Here is a 13,807-nt window from a genome sequence, read left to right as displayed (position 1 = left end):
TTAAATAATAGTGACTATATTATTGATAATATTACGTCATTTTAAATACTTGTAGTTTCCGAAATAAGTTTTATTTATATTATTTTTTCTCTTAGTCTTTTTATAATACGATTTTTAATTTAAAATTGGGGAGCAGCGTAAACCGCCACAACTGTCCGTAAAACAGACCATGAGCTAACTTAATCTTTATAATGTTGCTTTATAGTGTCAAATAAGTCTATTGGAGCTGAAGGCAATCGTGGCATATATGGAACAACTCTAGAAAAACTATCGCGTTACATATTTGCATCTTGCAGAACAGCATAAAGTAAATATGCATATAATTCAATAAAAATGTTTTATAACGAAGTAAAACGATTCTGAAAAATCTTATATACATTCACTTATAGGTACTTTATATAGATAATTCTTGTAAAAGAAAAAGAATAGGAAGACGTAGCATTACTGCCTACTGTGTCAGTTTTGGAGCCCATTTTGTCAGACGCTCATTTTTGCATAACTTACGAAAAATTTAATTATTGCAAAATTGCAAACAGTATTATAAAAACTGCTTATACTATCTGATAGAAGACAGTTGTCAGTTTGTAATTACGTTTTTAAAGTTTTATTTTTACCTTTTGTTTAAGAAATATTGTCTAAAAACAAAGTGGTATGTCGGTATCGGCGACTTTCCTCTAATATACACATATGTGAAAAATTGTATGTGTCTCTGAAGGGACGCATCGAGGTTATACTGATTTTCTTATTGATTACGTAAGCTAACACAGTAAATAGAGAGTTTTTGCAATAACGTAAATCCAGATACGGTGAACGCTAAAATCACGTTACCCTTTTCTTAATTAGTTGTTAACTTGAAGAAGATAACTTGATCTTAACGTTTACCGTATTAGGATAAACGATATTGCAAAAACGCCCTATAATATTATGTCGCGTATTTTGACGATTCATATGTTAAAAGTTAATAGTTGTGATAATAATTTTTTTGCTATATAGAAACGAATTTTATATTACTGTTAACGAAGGAGTCGCACATTTGTTTCGAATTTGTAACGAATATATTTACAACATGGAGATATTATAACTTAAGGCTTAAGGCCATTGTATGTAAAAATTTAGTTATAATCGTAAGATCATAAAAGCGATAAATTGATTGACTGCGAGACAAGCGATAAGTTTCGTAACTGTCTTCCAATTGGTTGGTCATAAGGATAAGGCATTAGGAGGCCCGCACACATCTTCTGTAAGGGGCTCCTCACAATAAAACGAACAAGAAACAGAGAGAATAAGAATTGCAACCTATCAGAAATTATATATTGTGGAATACACAATTTCTGATAGGTTGAAATTCTTATTCTCTGTTCTCTGTTCCTTTTATTGTGCGGAGCCCCTAACAGTAACCAAGTAAGTCCGGATCTACAATAGGTTTTTAAGCCTTAAGTTATAAGAAATGGACGAATCACAGTCAATTATTCCCCTTGCATTCGACTGTAATTGGTCAAATTCTTACGGCTCAAAACACTTATTGTAGATCTGGACTTAGACGTACCGTAAAAATTAGGGAATCAGAATTAAGAGTTCAAAAGAATTCTCGACTGTAATTGGTTGATTCTTACGGTACGTCTTATGGTTACTGTTACCCCGGATCTATAATAGATTTTAAAGCTTTAAGCCATAAAGAATGGACGAATCACAATCAATTATTCTCCTCGCATTTGACTGTAGTTGGTCAATTTCTTACGGCTTAAGGCTTAAAACAGCTATCGTAGATCCGGACTTACGGAAAGTGTGTGCGGGCCCCTTTAAGGTAGCTTGGCACATAAAAAAAACTTAAGACGTAAAACTTAAGCAATAAGGAAATCAACATGTTGAATTCACTACTGCTTACGTTATAGTCTTATGGTCTCTATTGTAATTGGCCGATTCGCTTACTGGTTAAATCTTACGTCTTAAGTTTTTTTTATGTGCCATGGCCTTTAAAGCTGCCACAGACAAAATTTTTATAACAGTAACCTTACGTTTGCTTTTTACGGTTTTACGATTACGACTACGACTTTTATGTGTAATGGACCTTATTTAAGCTGTGTTCCAAAATTAGCTGTTACTACTGAAAATCTATAGTTTACAACACGTGCACTATAGATTTTCAGTACTGGCAGCAAATTTTGGAACACAGCCTGAGACGAAAAATTACTTGGATATTCATTTCCTTTTCTTTTACCTAAATATTTGATTATCAAGTATTTAATATTTAAATGGTCTGTTAAGAAAATAAATAAAATATATGTCAAATAAAACATTTTACATATGTATATTATTACAATATTCGTTACAGCCTAGAACACGCTACGTAATTTCAATTCAAGTTTTATCATCTTTCAAATTTTCCGCAAAAAATTTCAAATAGCAAAATTAAAGAGATGCTTCTGTTTATGTTAATTAAAATTAAATTTCTATTCCTCTTTTTTTAATTTGAAAATATGAATTTTAAATGCTACATTTATAATTTTTACAATATTTAGTTAGCTCGTCTAAGAAAGGCATATGTTTTTTATGTACTTCTTAAATTTGTGAGCGTAGGAATCCAAATTAATTATCCTCTTACATATTTGGATTATGGCTTAATTTAAATAATATTTAAGTGGTTTAGAATTGATAATAAGTATTCATTTTAGTGTTTGGCAGATATTATAAATTTTACTTTTACTTACTATTTTATTTAACGTTTATTTTGATTTTTATTTTAATATCTCTCTTTAATATAATATTTTAATATCTTTAATAATTTTTTATCTTTTTTCTTTTATTTTTGTGTACTGTGTATAAAAGATTATCAGAGAATATTAAGTTTCAAGAAAATAAGAGAGAAGTAAATGGGTAACTAAACCTCTATTAAGTCAATTATATATATGCTTTTGTTTAACAGATTCATTAATAAAAAATCGACTTCAATTTTTCTTAGAAAATATATCAATGAAATTAAAGTCACAAATTATAGAAACAGCCCGAATAGTGTTAACGTAATCCAATTGGATCCTGCCATTTATCTTGAGTTCTCTACAGTTATAGAACTCGATATCAAATTACCGTCATAATGATTTAAAATTAATGCGATGACCTGCCGATCAACAGTTCAACTCAGGAAGCGTAAGCATCACGTGATGTACAATTTTACATATTTGGCTTTCAGTTCTGAAGATACGGCTTTAGTTTTCTACGAAGCACATGTCCTTTCACATCTCCTTTCTACAAGTGTATCTATAAAGTATGTATTATGCATATTTGTGTCATAGTTTATACATATACATACATACATACAAACACACACATCGAAAAACATTTTTTTTTTTTAAATCGATTAGGAATATCCCCTAAAAGTTAGCTATAGACCTCAATATGATCTGGGTAAAATTTCATCAAAATGGATTGATATCTTCAGGTTGCTCCTCGACTTTGAAATTAGTAAGTTTACGCATTTCTTGGATACATGTGTCAAAATTTGAAAAAACATTTGAATTTCATTACAATTTCAATTCAAATCAGACCTGATAAAGCCTAGTCAAATCAGAATAAAACTGTACATAAAATAATATTTCAGATTTAAATAAATCCAACATTGGCAACAGGAAAATTTGATAACAAAGTACAATTATATTTATTAATATTTATTTATTGACATTTGTTTGTATGTATATTTAAAATTATAAAATAATTATATAAAATAAAAATTATTTTATTTTATATTATTTATTAGTATATATGTATTTTAAAGGTACATATAAGCAAATGTTAATAAATAAATATTAATAAATGTAATTGTATTTTGTTATGAAATTTTCCTGTTGCCAATGTTAGGTAAATCTGAAATATTATTTTATGTACAGTTTTACCCTGGTTTGACTGAGTTTTATCAGGTCTAATTTAAATTGAAATTGTAATAAAATTCAAACATTTTTTCGAATTTTGACACATGTATCTAAGAAATGCGTAAACTTACTAATTTCAAAGTCGAGGAGTAACCTGAAGATATTAATCGATTTTGATGAAATTTTACCCGGATCATATTGAAGTCTATAGCTAACTTTTGGGGGGTATTCCTAATCGATTTAAAAAAAACAATTTTTTTTCGGCCCAACCTAATATACATATAACAAACAATTCTTCAGTGCATATATAAAAGACGTTTTCTGCTTCAATATTTAATAACTTGGTGAAAAAAGTTACATAATAATTAGCAAGTATAACGCAAATAAAGGGTAAAGATTCACTCTTTCTAAAACTATAATCTGCATTTTATGTGGTTTTTATTCACGTAAAATAGAACTTTGCAAAGTTTGTAAAAAATTTTTAGATTTCACGGATCTTTATTTAAATCTGTATATCTCCGTAAAATATCGGTAAAAAAAGTAGAGACTAAAATGATTTTCTAACGTAATAAAATATATATATATATATATGTATTTTATATTTATGCAACAGTAACATCGCAAAGAAGTTCTAAAGCGGGGAAAAATCTGTGTGAGACAGAAAAAAATACTGTACAGCGTAGGAATCTAATAGTGCGCAAATAGATCATAAAGCCTTAAACACAATGCGAAGGAATAGCGATAGAGCGATAGGAATAACACGATTTCAACCTATCAGAAATCAGATACACTGGAATATACACTTTCTGATAGGTTGAAATCGTGTTATTCCTATCGCTATCGCTATCCCTTCGCATTGTGTTTAAGGCTTAACACAATGCATTTTTTTAAATAATTATATTTTTAATAATAAAAATTTCATTATTTTTAATAAAAATACTACAAAGTATCATACTATTTGAGCATTATAATAATATAAATTTTACATGTTTTATTAATTTAATTTGTTTTAATATTATATTCATTTGATAAATCAATGATGACAATGATTATGGCAAAGGTTGCATTTGACGAGTTACAACTATTTTAATATTCCGATTTCGAATTGTCCGATGATTTCATAAATTTAAGCTTTGCAACACAAATTGTTTATATCATTTTTATGTATCTATGCATCACGTAGTTTTTCTGTTATTCGCACTTTAACCAGAAGCCAAAGCATTAACATTTATAAATGCGTATGAATTAATAATTCTTATTTAATTCTATACACATGTATAAACGTATTTAAAACGTATATAGTTGTTGTCATACCGTGGATGGACCCCACTCCGTGGACACAGAGACGTTACTACTATTACAGATTATAAATCGTGTTTGGACATTCCTCGGATCAACAGTCTAAAATGTTGCATCGGATGAATCCTAATTTTTTGGACGCCGAGCCCGAAAGCTCAAGAAAAACGTGCTTGGAGTCATGCATCGTACGTCCGAGAATATCACGAAAAGGAGATGGCAACGGTATGTATTTTCTTACATATATCTACTCTTTTATACAGGGTGTCCCATAATTCATCCGACAATGCTCGTGGGCAGGTATAGAGCGGACTAAATTGAGTCGAAAAGTTCTGTACCATTTTGCAATTTTCGCAATAGTTAACAAGATATTTTTTACTAAATATCATCATTAAATATTGGTTTTCAATAATTTTTTATTTAAACACTATCAACTTTATAGAAAAAGCAAGAGATAAAAATTGTTTTTCTTTTCAAAGTTCTGAGAATTTTTTCAGAATTACACAAGGGTACAAGATCTACATTTCATTTTAATATAAAATCATTTTCGACGAAATCAATGGATAAAAAATTAATTTTATGTAATTGATTTATTAATAGATAAATTTAAATAAATCAAAGGGAAGATAAGACAATATAAGAAACAATGCATATATCGGTGTGCGTTACAATATAATATTATAATATTTATATTAATATTATAATATTATAATATAAATATTATAATATTTAGTCTATTATTCGCAGTACATACATAAAACACGTTCACAATTTTATTCTCTTCAGTGTATATTGTATATAAAATTATTTAAACGGTAAAAACATTAGTAAGATAAAACTACAGTAATACTAGTAAAGTGTATCGAAATGCGAAACAATAAAATCACAGTAACAGATTAAATATACGTCTATACCAAATTAAAAATTGCGTCGAGAAATAAAGTCGTGTAAAAAGAGTCCAAAGTAAGTAAAGATAAACGTTAATGTTATGTCGAACTTAATCAAAGGTACAGTCAGAAGACAGATTTATAGTAATACCGCACGTAAAATAATAAATAAAATATAACGTAAAATATATATTATAATATAAAATAAAATAGTAGAAGACAGAAGTAAAAAAAAGCATAATAAACGGTAAAGATGAGCATCGAAAAATACGTGAAACGCGGTTACTCTCTCTTAGTCTGTAACTTAATAATTAAATATATTATTATCACGCACCGACGTTCACGCTGACACTTATTGGCATATATTTCTTTCATTTTATCTTAATTTATTCTTGGTGTTATTCTTGTTCATTGTTTAGATAAATTCAATTAGCGGTCAATACTAGGCTAAGGCATAGATAAAATAACAGGTTTTTTTTTTCTCCATAAGAATATTTTATACAATTCGTGTTAATTCGATTAATGCTTCGATGTTTTGCATTATACTATATATAAACTACGCTGAACAGCATAGCAACTAGAAACGAAGGTTATTATTTACAGTAAATTTAATTGACTCAGTGATTACTCATAGGCCCAGTTCTACACGTCTCTTAACTGAGGTTTAATTTGTTTCTCATGAAAATGAATAAGTTGAACCTCAATTAAGAGTTAACCATGATTTGTGGAACTGAGTCATAGTACAATCAAATTCGCTATTACGTATAGAATCTATTTTATGACTGTTTCTCCTTTTATAAACTTCTTTTTTTTTAATGTGGCGTTAAGTTTGCAAAACAAGGTAGGGAACTTATAAATAAGCGTGCGAGATACAATTACTATAATATTCCAAGATCAGATCAGTTATCAAGTAATTTAACTGAGAATTGTTCAGTCTTCGGCCAACGTGATAATTCTTGATTACTATCAATTATCATCGTTTTAAAGAAAAAAAAGGTAAAAGTAAGAAAGTATTTGAGGTTCTTATTTAGTAAATCAAGTTACTATAGAAATGTCAAATTTTTTATGAAGTTGAAGTTCCAATATTGACGTGCAAAATTCTACGGATTAACGATGAAACAAGTAAGAAAAAAAATATTAAAAAATATAACCTTTTACATATAATTTAGTGATAGATAAGGCTCGCGGAGATAAGGCTATACACTTTTTTTATTAACTATACATAAATCTTATCATAGACTTTTTTCAGAAACGAGATTATAATAATTTAAAAAATTTTGATTTTAATGATCACAAAAAAGTAACAGGTCGTCTGTCATTCTGGAATTTATGTACATAAGCTTGCATATAAATTTAATCTCGAAAAATAAATTGTTACGTGTCCTGACGACTCCACAATTCTTTTCTTTCGTAGAGAACTATTTACTTTTTCTCTCTTCAATTACGAATAATTTGCGATATCTTTAGGCTAGAGAGTCAACAACACGGTCAATCGAATATCGATTTTCAAACGAATTAACTAGTCGACATTGCAAGCATCATATAAAAATTATATTAATTATCAATATTCGTTCGAGAAAACGTGCACGCCTAGTGGCTCTACGACTTATGAATAAGGTTAATTACCTTTTCAGTTACACATAAACAAACAACTTTAATCATTCCTATTTTTGAGAAATCTTTTCTAATGTACGTTCTAAATAAATTCCATTAGTTACTCCTATATCTCGAAATCCAAATTCCTAAAAGGGTGAACAACAAAGATAAAATACCAAAAAACAACGCATCGCGTTCACATATATTATAAGAACCCTTCACAAGGGTACTAAATCACAGTAACATAGTAGCACAGTAGTCGGTCGTTTGAATAACTTATAGCGTTTTCGGCCCGGCCGGGTTTGCACCAACCTGGGTTGGATTAATGGCGTTTTGTGCTCTCTTATTGGTAGAGAGCGTGTGACATCGAAAGATTAATCCAACCCAGGTTGGTGCAAACCCGATCGGGCCGAAAACGCTATTAATGCGGAATTTTGCAATCGGGAGTAAGATCGCAGTGTCACTTAGAAGATATCCGGCATTTCACAAAGAATCCCTGGTGAGGATCATCCGGAATCACTGATTTCGCGAGGACTCCTCACATCGCAGTTGCTGACCTCGCTTCTTGTTCAAACGTAAAAACAGTGTAAGTAATTAGAATTTTTCTCTTAACGACGACTATCTATTATAATTTTCAATTCTCTTTATTTTGCTCACTCCTACCTCAACTTTTCGACTATTACCCCCTTTTTTCTTTTTTTTTTCTCTTCCTCGGCCTTTATTATTAAGTACATACTATAATAAATACGTACTAACTTTCTTTATTTTCTAACAATTTAACTTTCCTCATGTAATGCATTATTAGCTGTCATCAACTTATAAAGGTGCCTTTTCATGCCGACGCTAGACATTTATTTTCAAAATAAATTACGTGATAGAAGCGGTAGAACGCTTCGAGTAGCTCGCACCTTGTTCTTTTCCTGTGATTACTCGATATCGTTCTATAAACTATAGAACGCTTCAAGTGATTCGCATCTCTTTCTACTTCCGTGCATGATTACTCGAAGCAGTAAAACGCTTCGAGTGACTCATATCTCCCAGTTTGCAGCCAAATTCAACATTTTCCCCTGTGAGAACATTTTATAACCTAAATCCATATTCATCTCTATACCACGATCTTTAAATAAAAAAAGAGGAAACTTTTAAATATAGATGGTCAAATGTAACCGGCATCATATGGATACGATTTCTGGTCAAAAGGATTAAGTTCCTTGAAATAAAGGACCAACGGTTTCACTGTCTCGGCCGGCATAATAACGCTTAGTATTTGCGTTTACTCACATCAACGACTCGCTCTTATAGTGCTTTCGACAATCCGACTTGTGGCACGCATTCACAGAGCGATAAACCACAAGATAACAGTGTCAGTTACATCCTTTCTTACCTCCCTCCTAATTCTCGTTTTCCATGAAATAAAGAATCCTGGGGTCTGGACGTAACAAAACAATGGCTGCGTTCAGCAGAGAAAGCAGCTTTGCAACTGTTGTAAAATTCTTCAATATGATTGGTCTTGCCCTTAGTTCCTCATTGGATCTAAATGTATAAACCAATCATATTCAATTTTACAACAATTGCAAAGCTGCTTTTTCTGCTGAACGCAACTATTAGTGATGTAACGAACGAGACGAGATGAGAAAATATCGATACCGAGATTTGGTCTCGACAAAAACAAATGATTGATACGATTTTCTCGTCTCCGATATTTTGGGCCGATATTTTAGCTTATCAAGATTCTCTAATTTTATCGCGAGACTTTCAAGAATATCGACTATCTCGTTTCATTTACGACGGACGGTGCAAACGTCACGTCACAATACACAATTATAACGTTTTATATTTTCATTCAAAAGAATAAAATATTTTAATTTTTATTAAGAGCTGTAAATCTCTATATTAATTAGTTTTCTTAACTATAATATTATAGAATTAATTTTTTAAAATTAATTATTTGGTTTAATCTTGACCTCTTAATGTTTAAATTTAATTAACTTTGGTTACTCTGTTGATGCAGAAATGTGTACTTTTTATTAAGCCGATGCGACGGAATCAACAGCTGTCTCTGATCTGGTTTTAACTCTTTCATAAGTAATGTTTATGAGAAATATTAAAATTAAATATCGAAATCATCGATATTAAATATAATCTGATAATATTTGACTAGAAATAACAAAACATCTTTTCGAATATTATTATAATCTGTTTCTTTTTATTGTTTTTTTAACTATTAAGAACAATAACTTAATAATTTTTTTATTTAATATAATAACAGAAAAAGATGTATATAAACTTTCATATTGTTACATGTTATGTGGAATACATGTAGCATAGACTAAAAATGTTTTGCTATTATATAAGAAAACAGATTATAATTCTTAATAATGTTTTATCCGGTGCAGGATATCTGTGATAATTAACTAAACCGGAAGCCTTATAATTATCAAAAGTATAATCCACATCTATTTTTTCTATGTTCTCGTTATTATCTAGCTACTTAAATGTTTTATTTCTTATCAAATATAAGATCTATTTTTTTAAAAGATACATTAAAAGTACATTTAAAAATGCACATATATCTTTTTTTATTTTTTCCAGTGAGTATTAATATTATGTGCATTTTTTAATGTACTTTTAATAAAAAGGCACCTTAAGCCTGATGTCTACGATGCTAAAAATTGGTCCGAGACCTCAGTTGAAGAAAGAATTGACCAATCACAATGTATATACTTACGTTTCCTTTTTCATTTCCATTTTGAAACCAATTTCTATTATTATAAATATATAATTATATAAATAGTATTAAATAGTATTGGTAACGAACAAATTCTCGGTCATTTTCTTTACCAATTACCAATTTTCGCAATCGAAACATCAAACAGACATCATTTCGAAACATCATCGAAACCTCATTTCGTGTCATCAAATGAAAAGCATCCAATATCAAAATTGACGCTTGATATTCGCTAATTTCTATCACGTAACTTATTTTGAACTCCGAAAATGAGCGTCAGCATGAAAAGGCACCTTTATAAGTTGATGACAGCTAATAATGCATTACATGAGGAAAGTTAAACTGTTAGAAAATAAAGAAAGTTAGTACGTACTTATTATAGCATGTACTTAATAGTACATACATTATACGTACATTATTAGACTATATACGTAAGTCCTAAGACTAATTATAGCAGTAATGAATTAAAATGGCGGTCTGATCACGTGATTTAGACAGCCAATCAAACCATATCCTTCAATGTCGCATCTCTGATTTCTAGGACTGTATTCAAACCATTCATTCAAACCAAACGTCAACTGGTATGTGCAGGCATCTAATCTAAACGCCTCTACAGCTATCTAGCGCCAGACAGTGCAATCGTACATTTTTTCGGTTGATGACGACGTATCTCAAAAATGAACAGTACATTTTTCCTCTGGTCTGAACGTCGTCTGTCTGGTCGATGGTCGACGACGTTAATAAAGTCAAAGATTTCGGATTTTGCATCGCAATATCTCCGCTCGTAGGGCATGTAGAAAAAAAATAGAAACACTTTCATTATATATTTAAACCGGTCGCAATCGACTGAGCACACTTAGAACTTGACCGGTTCAGCCCTTATTGAGATCCGATAATCTCGATCTGGCGCAACTCGCCGACTCGCGTAAAGTAGCCACGGCAGTGTCGCTGCGCGTAGCTTAGCACCGAGACACTACCAGTGTCTCCAGATGAATTTCAATGATAAGTGATAATTCGGAAATTTGCGTCGCAATATTTCTCCGATATTTCTCCGATTTTTTCGAGAAAAACAAATGATAACCTTGGAAATGTTATTTTTAATGATAACGAGAAATTCCGAGATTCTCGTATCGAAATGCATCACTACAAAACATGAAGAAAAATTTTTACTAGGGATGTTCTATTATTTCATTAAGACATACACGTAGTTGTAATATTTCATCCAAATTATACAGATATTTACAATTTTAGGTGGGCCCTAATGAGACACCGCAAATTTTCGGTACTTTACTAAAGAACCATCTTAATAAAAATGTAAAAATATTCTTCGATATAAAATCTCGAGGATACAATAATGATCTGCGATCGTATAGATGTCTGTCGGTAATACGGAATAAAAATAATCTTTCACAAGTTTAGCAATTAGTTAAAACAATTTATGTTATTAGTAAGATTAATTTTTATTACAAATATTAAATTATAATTTGTCGTACACAACCTCTGTATTGTTTTTAACTTTTCATAATTTATTTCTGAAATAAAAATCCTTTCAATTTCTTGTTTCCGAAGTTTGGAAGATTTGTGAGACTTTCAGTAATTAATAATTATCAATTTTATGATTCGCCAATTTTGACGTTTTCTTTCTCATGCAATAATTAAATGGTTCAGTAAAAGCATTTATCAATTTCCGCAGTATTGAATGTGCTGTTTGCGCTAGCCTTGAAAAACAGAGCAATTTTTACTACACATCCAGATTTTATTCGATAATTATTCACTCGATTAGCGTCGATTTCATTGGCAACGGAGTCCTCTATCTAGTACTTGAATTAAATTATTGGGCGCATCTGCTGTTTTCCTGTTGCTGCATTACATCGTTCTCTCTACCTGTTCTTCTTTACTCCGTTACACAGGTCAAATAGGAATTACGAACACGTAAGCACAATCAGCGGTAGAATAAAATTATCAATATGCCCTTCTTATTTTCGCAGGATATTTTTATAAATTTATTTCTTTATAAATCGAAGAAGATTGGCTGATATACAGGGTGTCCCATAACAATTAATTAATATTTCAGGGAGTAAACGAGGATGAAATTTTGAACTAAAAGTTTCTTTGCTAATTTTGGCTCAAACCATTACTTATCGAGTTATTAACGATTAAAGTTGCTATGCATTATCCTGATTGAAACTTTATTCTAATTTTTCATATTAACGAATAAATAAATCAATAAATAAATAAACAGATAGTAAATAAATATGGTCTGAACCAAAATTGGCAAAGGAACTCTTAGTTCAAAATTTCATCCTCGTTCAGTACTCCCTGAAATTATTAACTAATCGTTATGGAACATCCTGTATCTGCATGATACGGAATAAATAATGCGATATTTGATTGGATGGAATTATATATATATATATATATAAAATAATAAGGCTCAAAAAATTTAAAAGCTGAAAAGGAAAGGGCTACAAGCCTAAGATTAATCAAAGAATTGGAAAAAGTAAGGGCACTAGGAGTCAGGCGCAGAAGACGTCGGGCAAACAATACATTTATAAAGAGTGAAACTTTATTCACTAAACGTGCTTACATGTTTCGGCTCACTTTTTGAGCCTTCCTCAGAGCAAACACAAACTAACATATATAAACTAAAAGTTATCCTGTCATGGTGACCTCCCCTACATCGAGAATTTAAATGCTGGGATTAACTAAAAAAGAAAAAGAAAGGAAAAATAAAAAAAGGGAAATATTGAAAATGTCGAATTAGAAAATATGGAAATTAATTTATCAAAAAACTTTAAGAATATAATTAATATTATCCCGCAAATAAGGTCGCTCACCACGATTACAAAGCACCATATCGCAAACATTACCATGAATAATTCAAGAACCGGTTCCTGATATGTTGGCCAGTCGGTATCAGACACAGTGGGTCACTTTTTTTTTTTTTTATTTAGTTAATAGCTAGTATTTTTTCGAGATAACAAATGAAACAACATTAAAATGTTAGTCAATTAAAAAAAAAAATGAAAGTTGTAAAGTGATCAGAAATTTCGTCAGAAGGACTCGTGTGCACAAAGATTAATCGTTATAAATTAAAAATTAAAAACGTCAATAAATAAACATGTCATTCAGTTAAAATATAAAACTTTAATTCGCCGGCAATAAACAAACAAAAGAAAAACAAACGTTTCGATCCATGTTGGATCATTATTAATGTTAACAAAAATAATGGTGAAATTATTACAAAGAAAAGATATATAAAAATAATAATTAGTTCTCAATCGTAGTATTAATGTTGTCAATAATCTCGCTCAGTATGTATTAGGTGTACAACTTTGCTTCCGCCGTTTTCCTATAAATGGTTTTAGCGGTAAGTGGTGGTCGAAATAAATAGATCATAGATGTCATACAATAAACTCGGGCATCTGTCAACATAA

At 30.2% G+C, this 13,807-nt stretch overlaps 2 protein-coding genes across 3 annotated transcripts in view; one reads left to right on the top strand and one right to left on the bottom strand.

Annotated features, from left to right (window-relative positions):
• The window catches only part of Ms (neuropeptide receptor myosuppressin), a 54,508-nt gene that overhangs the window by 35,287 nt on the left and 5,414 nt on the right, over positions 1–13,807 (bottom strand). The window lies entirely within an intron of this gene.
• Positions 3,196–13,807, top strand: part of LOC108771030 (acyl-CoA synthetase short-chain family member 3, mitochondrial) — a 36,567-nt gene continuing 25,955 nt past the window's right edge. The window contains exons 1-2 of one of the 2 annotated variants that reach the window (XM_018522897.1): positions 3,196–3,262; positions 5,166–5,384. In XM_018522897.1, coding sequence (XP_018378399.1) covers positions 5,270–5,384 — 115 coding nt within the window. In that variant the 5' untranslated portion in view covers positions 3,196–3,262; positions 5,166–5,269. The remainder of the gene's footprint in view (positions 3,263–5,165; positions 5,385–13,807) is intronic. The other variant, XM_018522894.1, reaches the window with a different exon arrangement.

Source organism: Trachymyrmex cornetzi, unplaced genomic scaffold (assembly GCF_001594075.2).
Source record: "Trachymyrmex cornetzi isolate Tcor2-1 unplaced genomic scaffold, Tcor1.1 scaffold138, whole genome shotgun sequence".
Classification (NCBI taxonomy): domain Eukaryota; kingdom Metazoa; phylum Arthropoda; class Insecta; order Hymenoptera; family Formicidae; genus Trachymyrmex; species Trachymyrmex cornetzi.
This window is presented reverse-complemented; position numbering and strand designations above follow the sequence as displayed.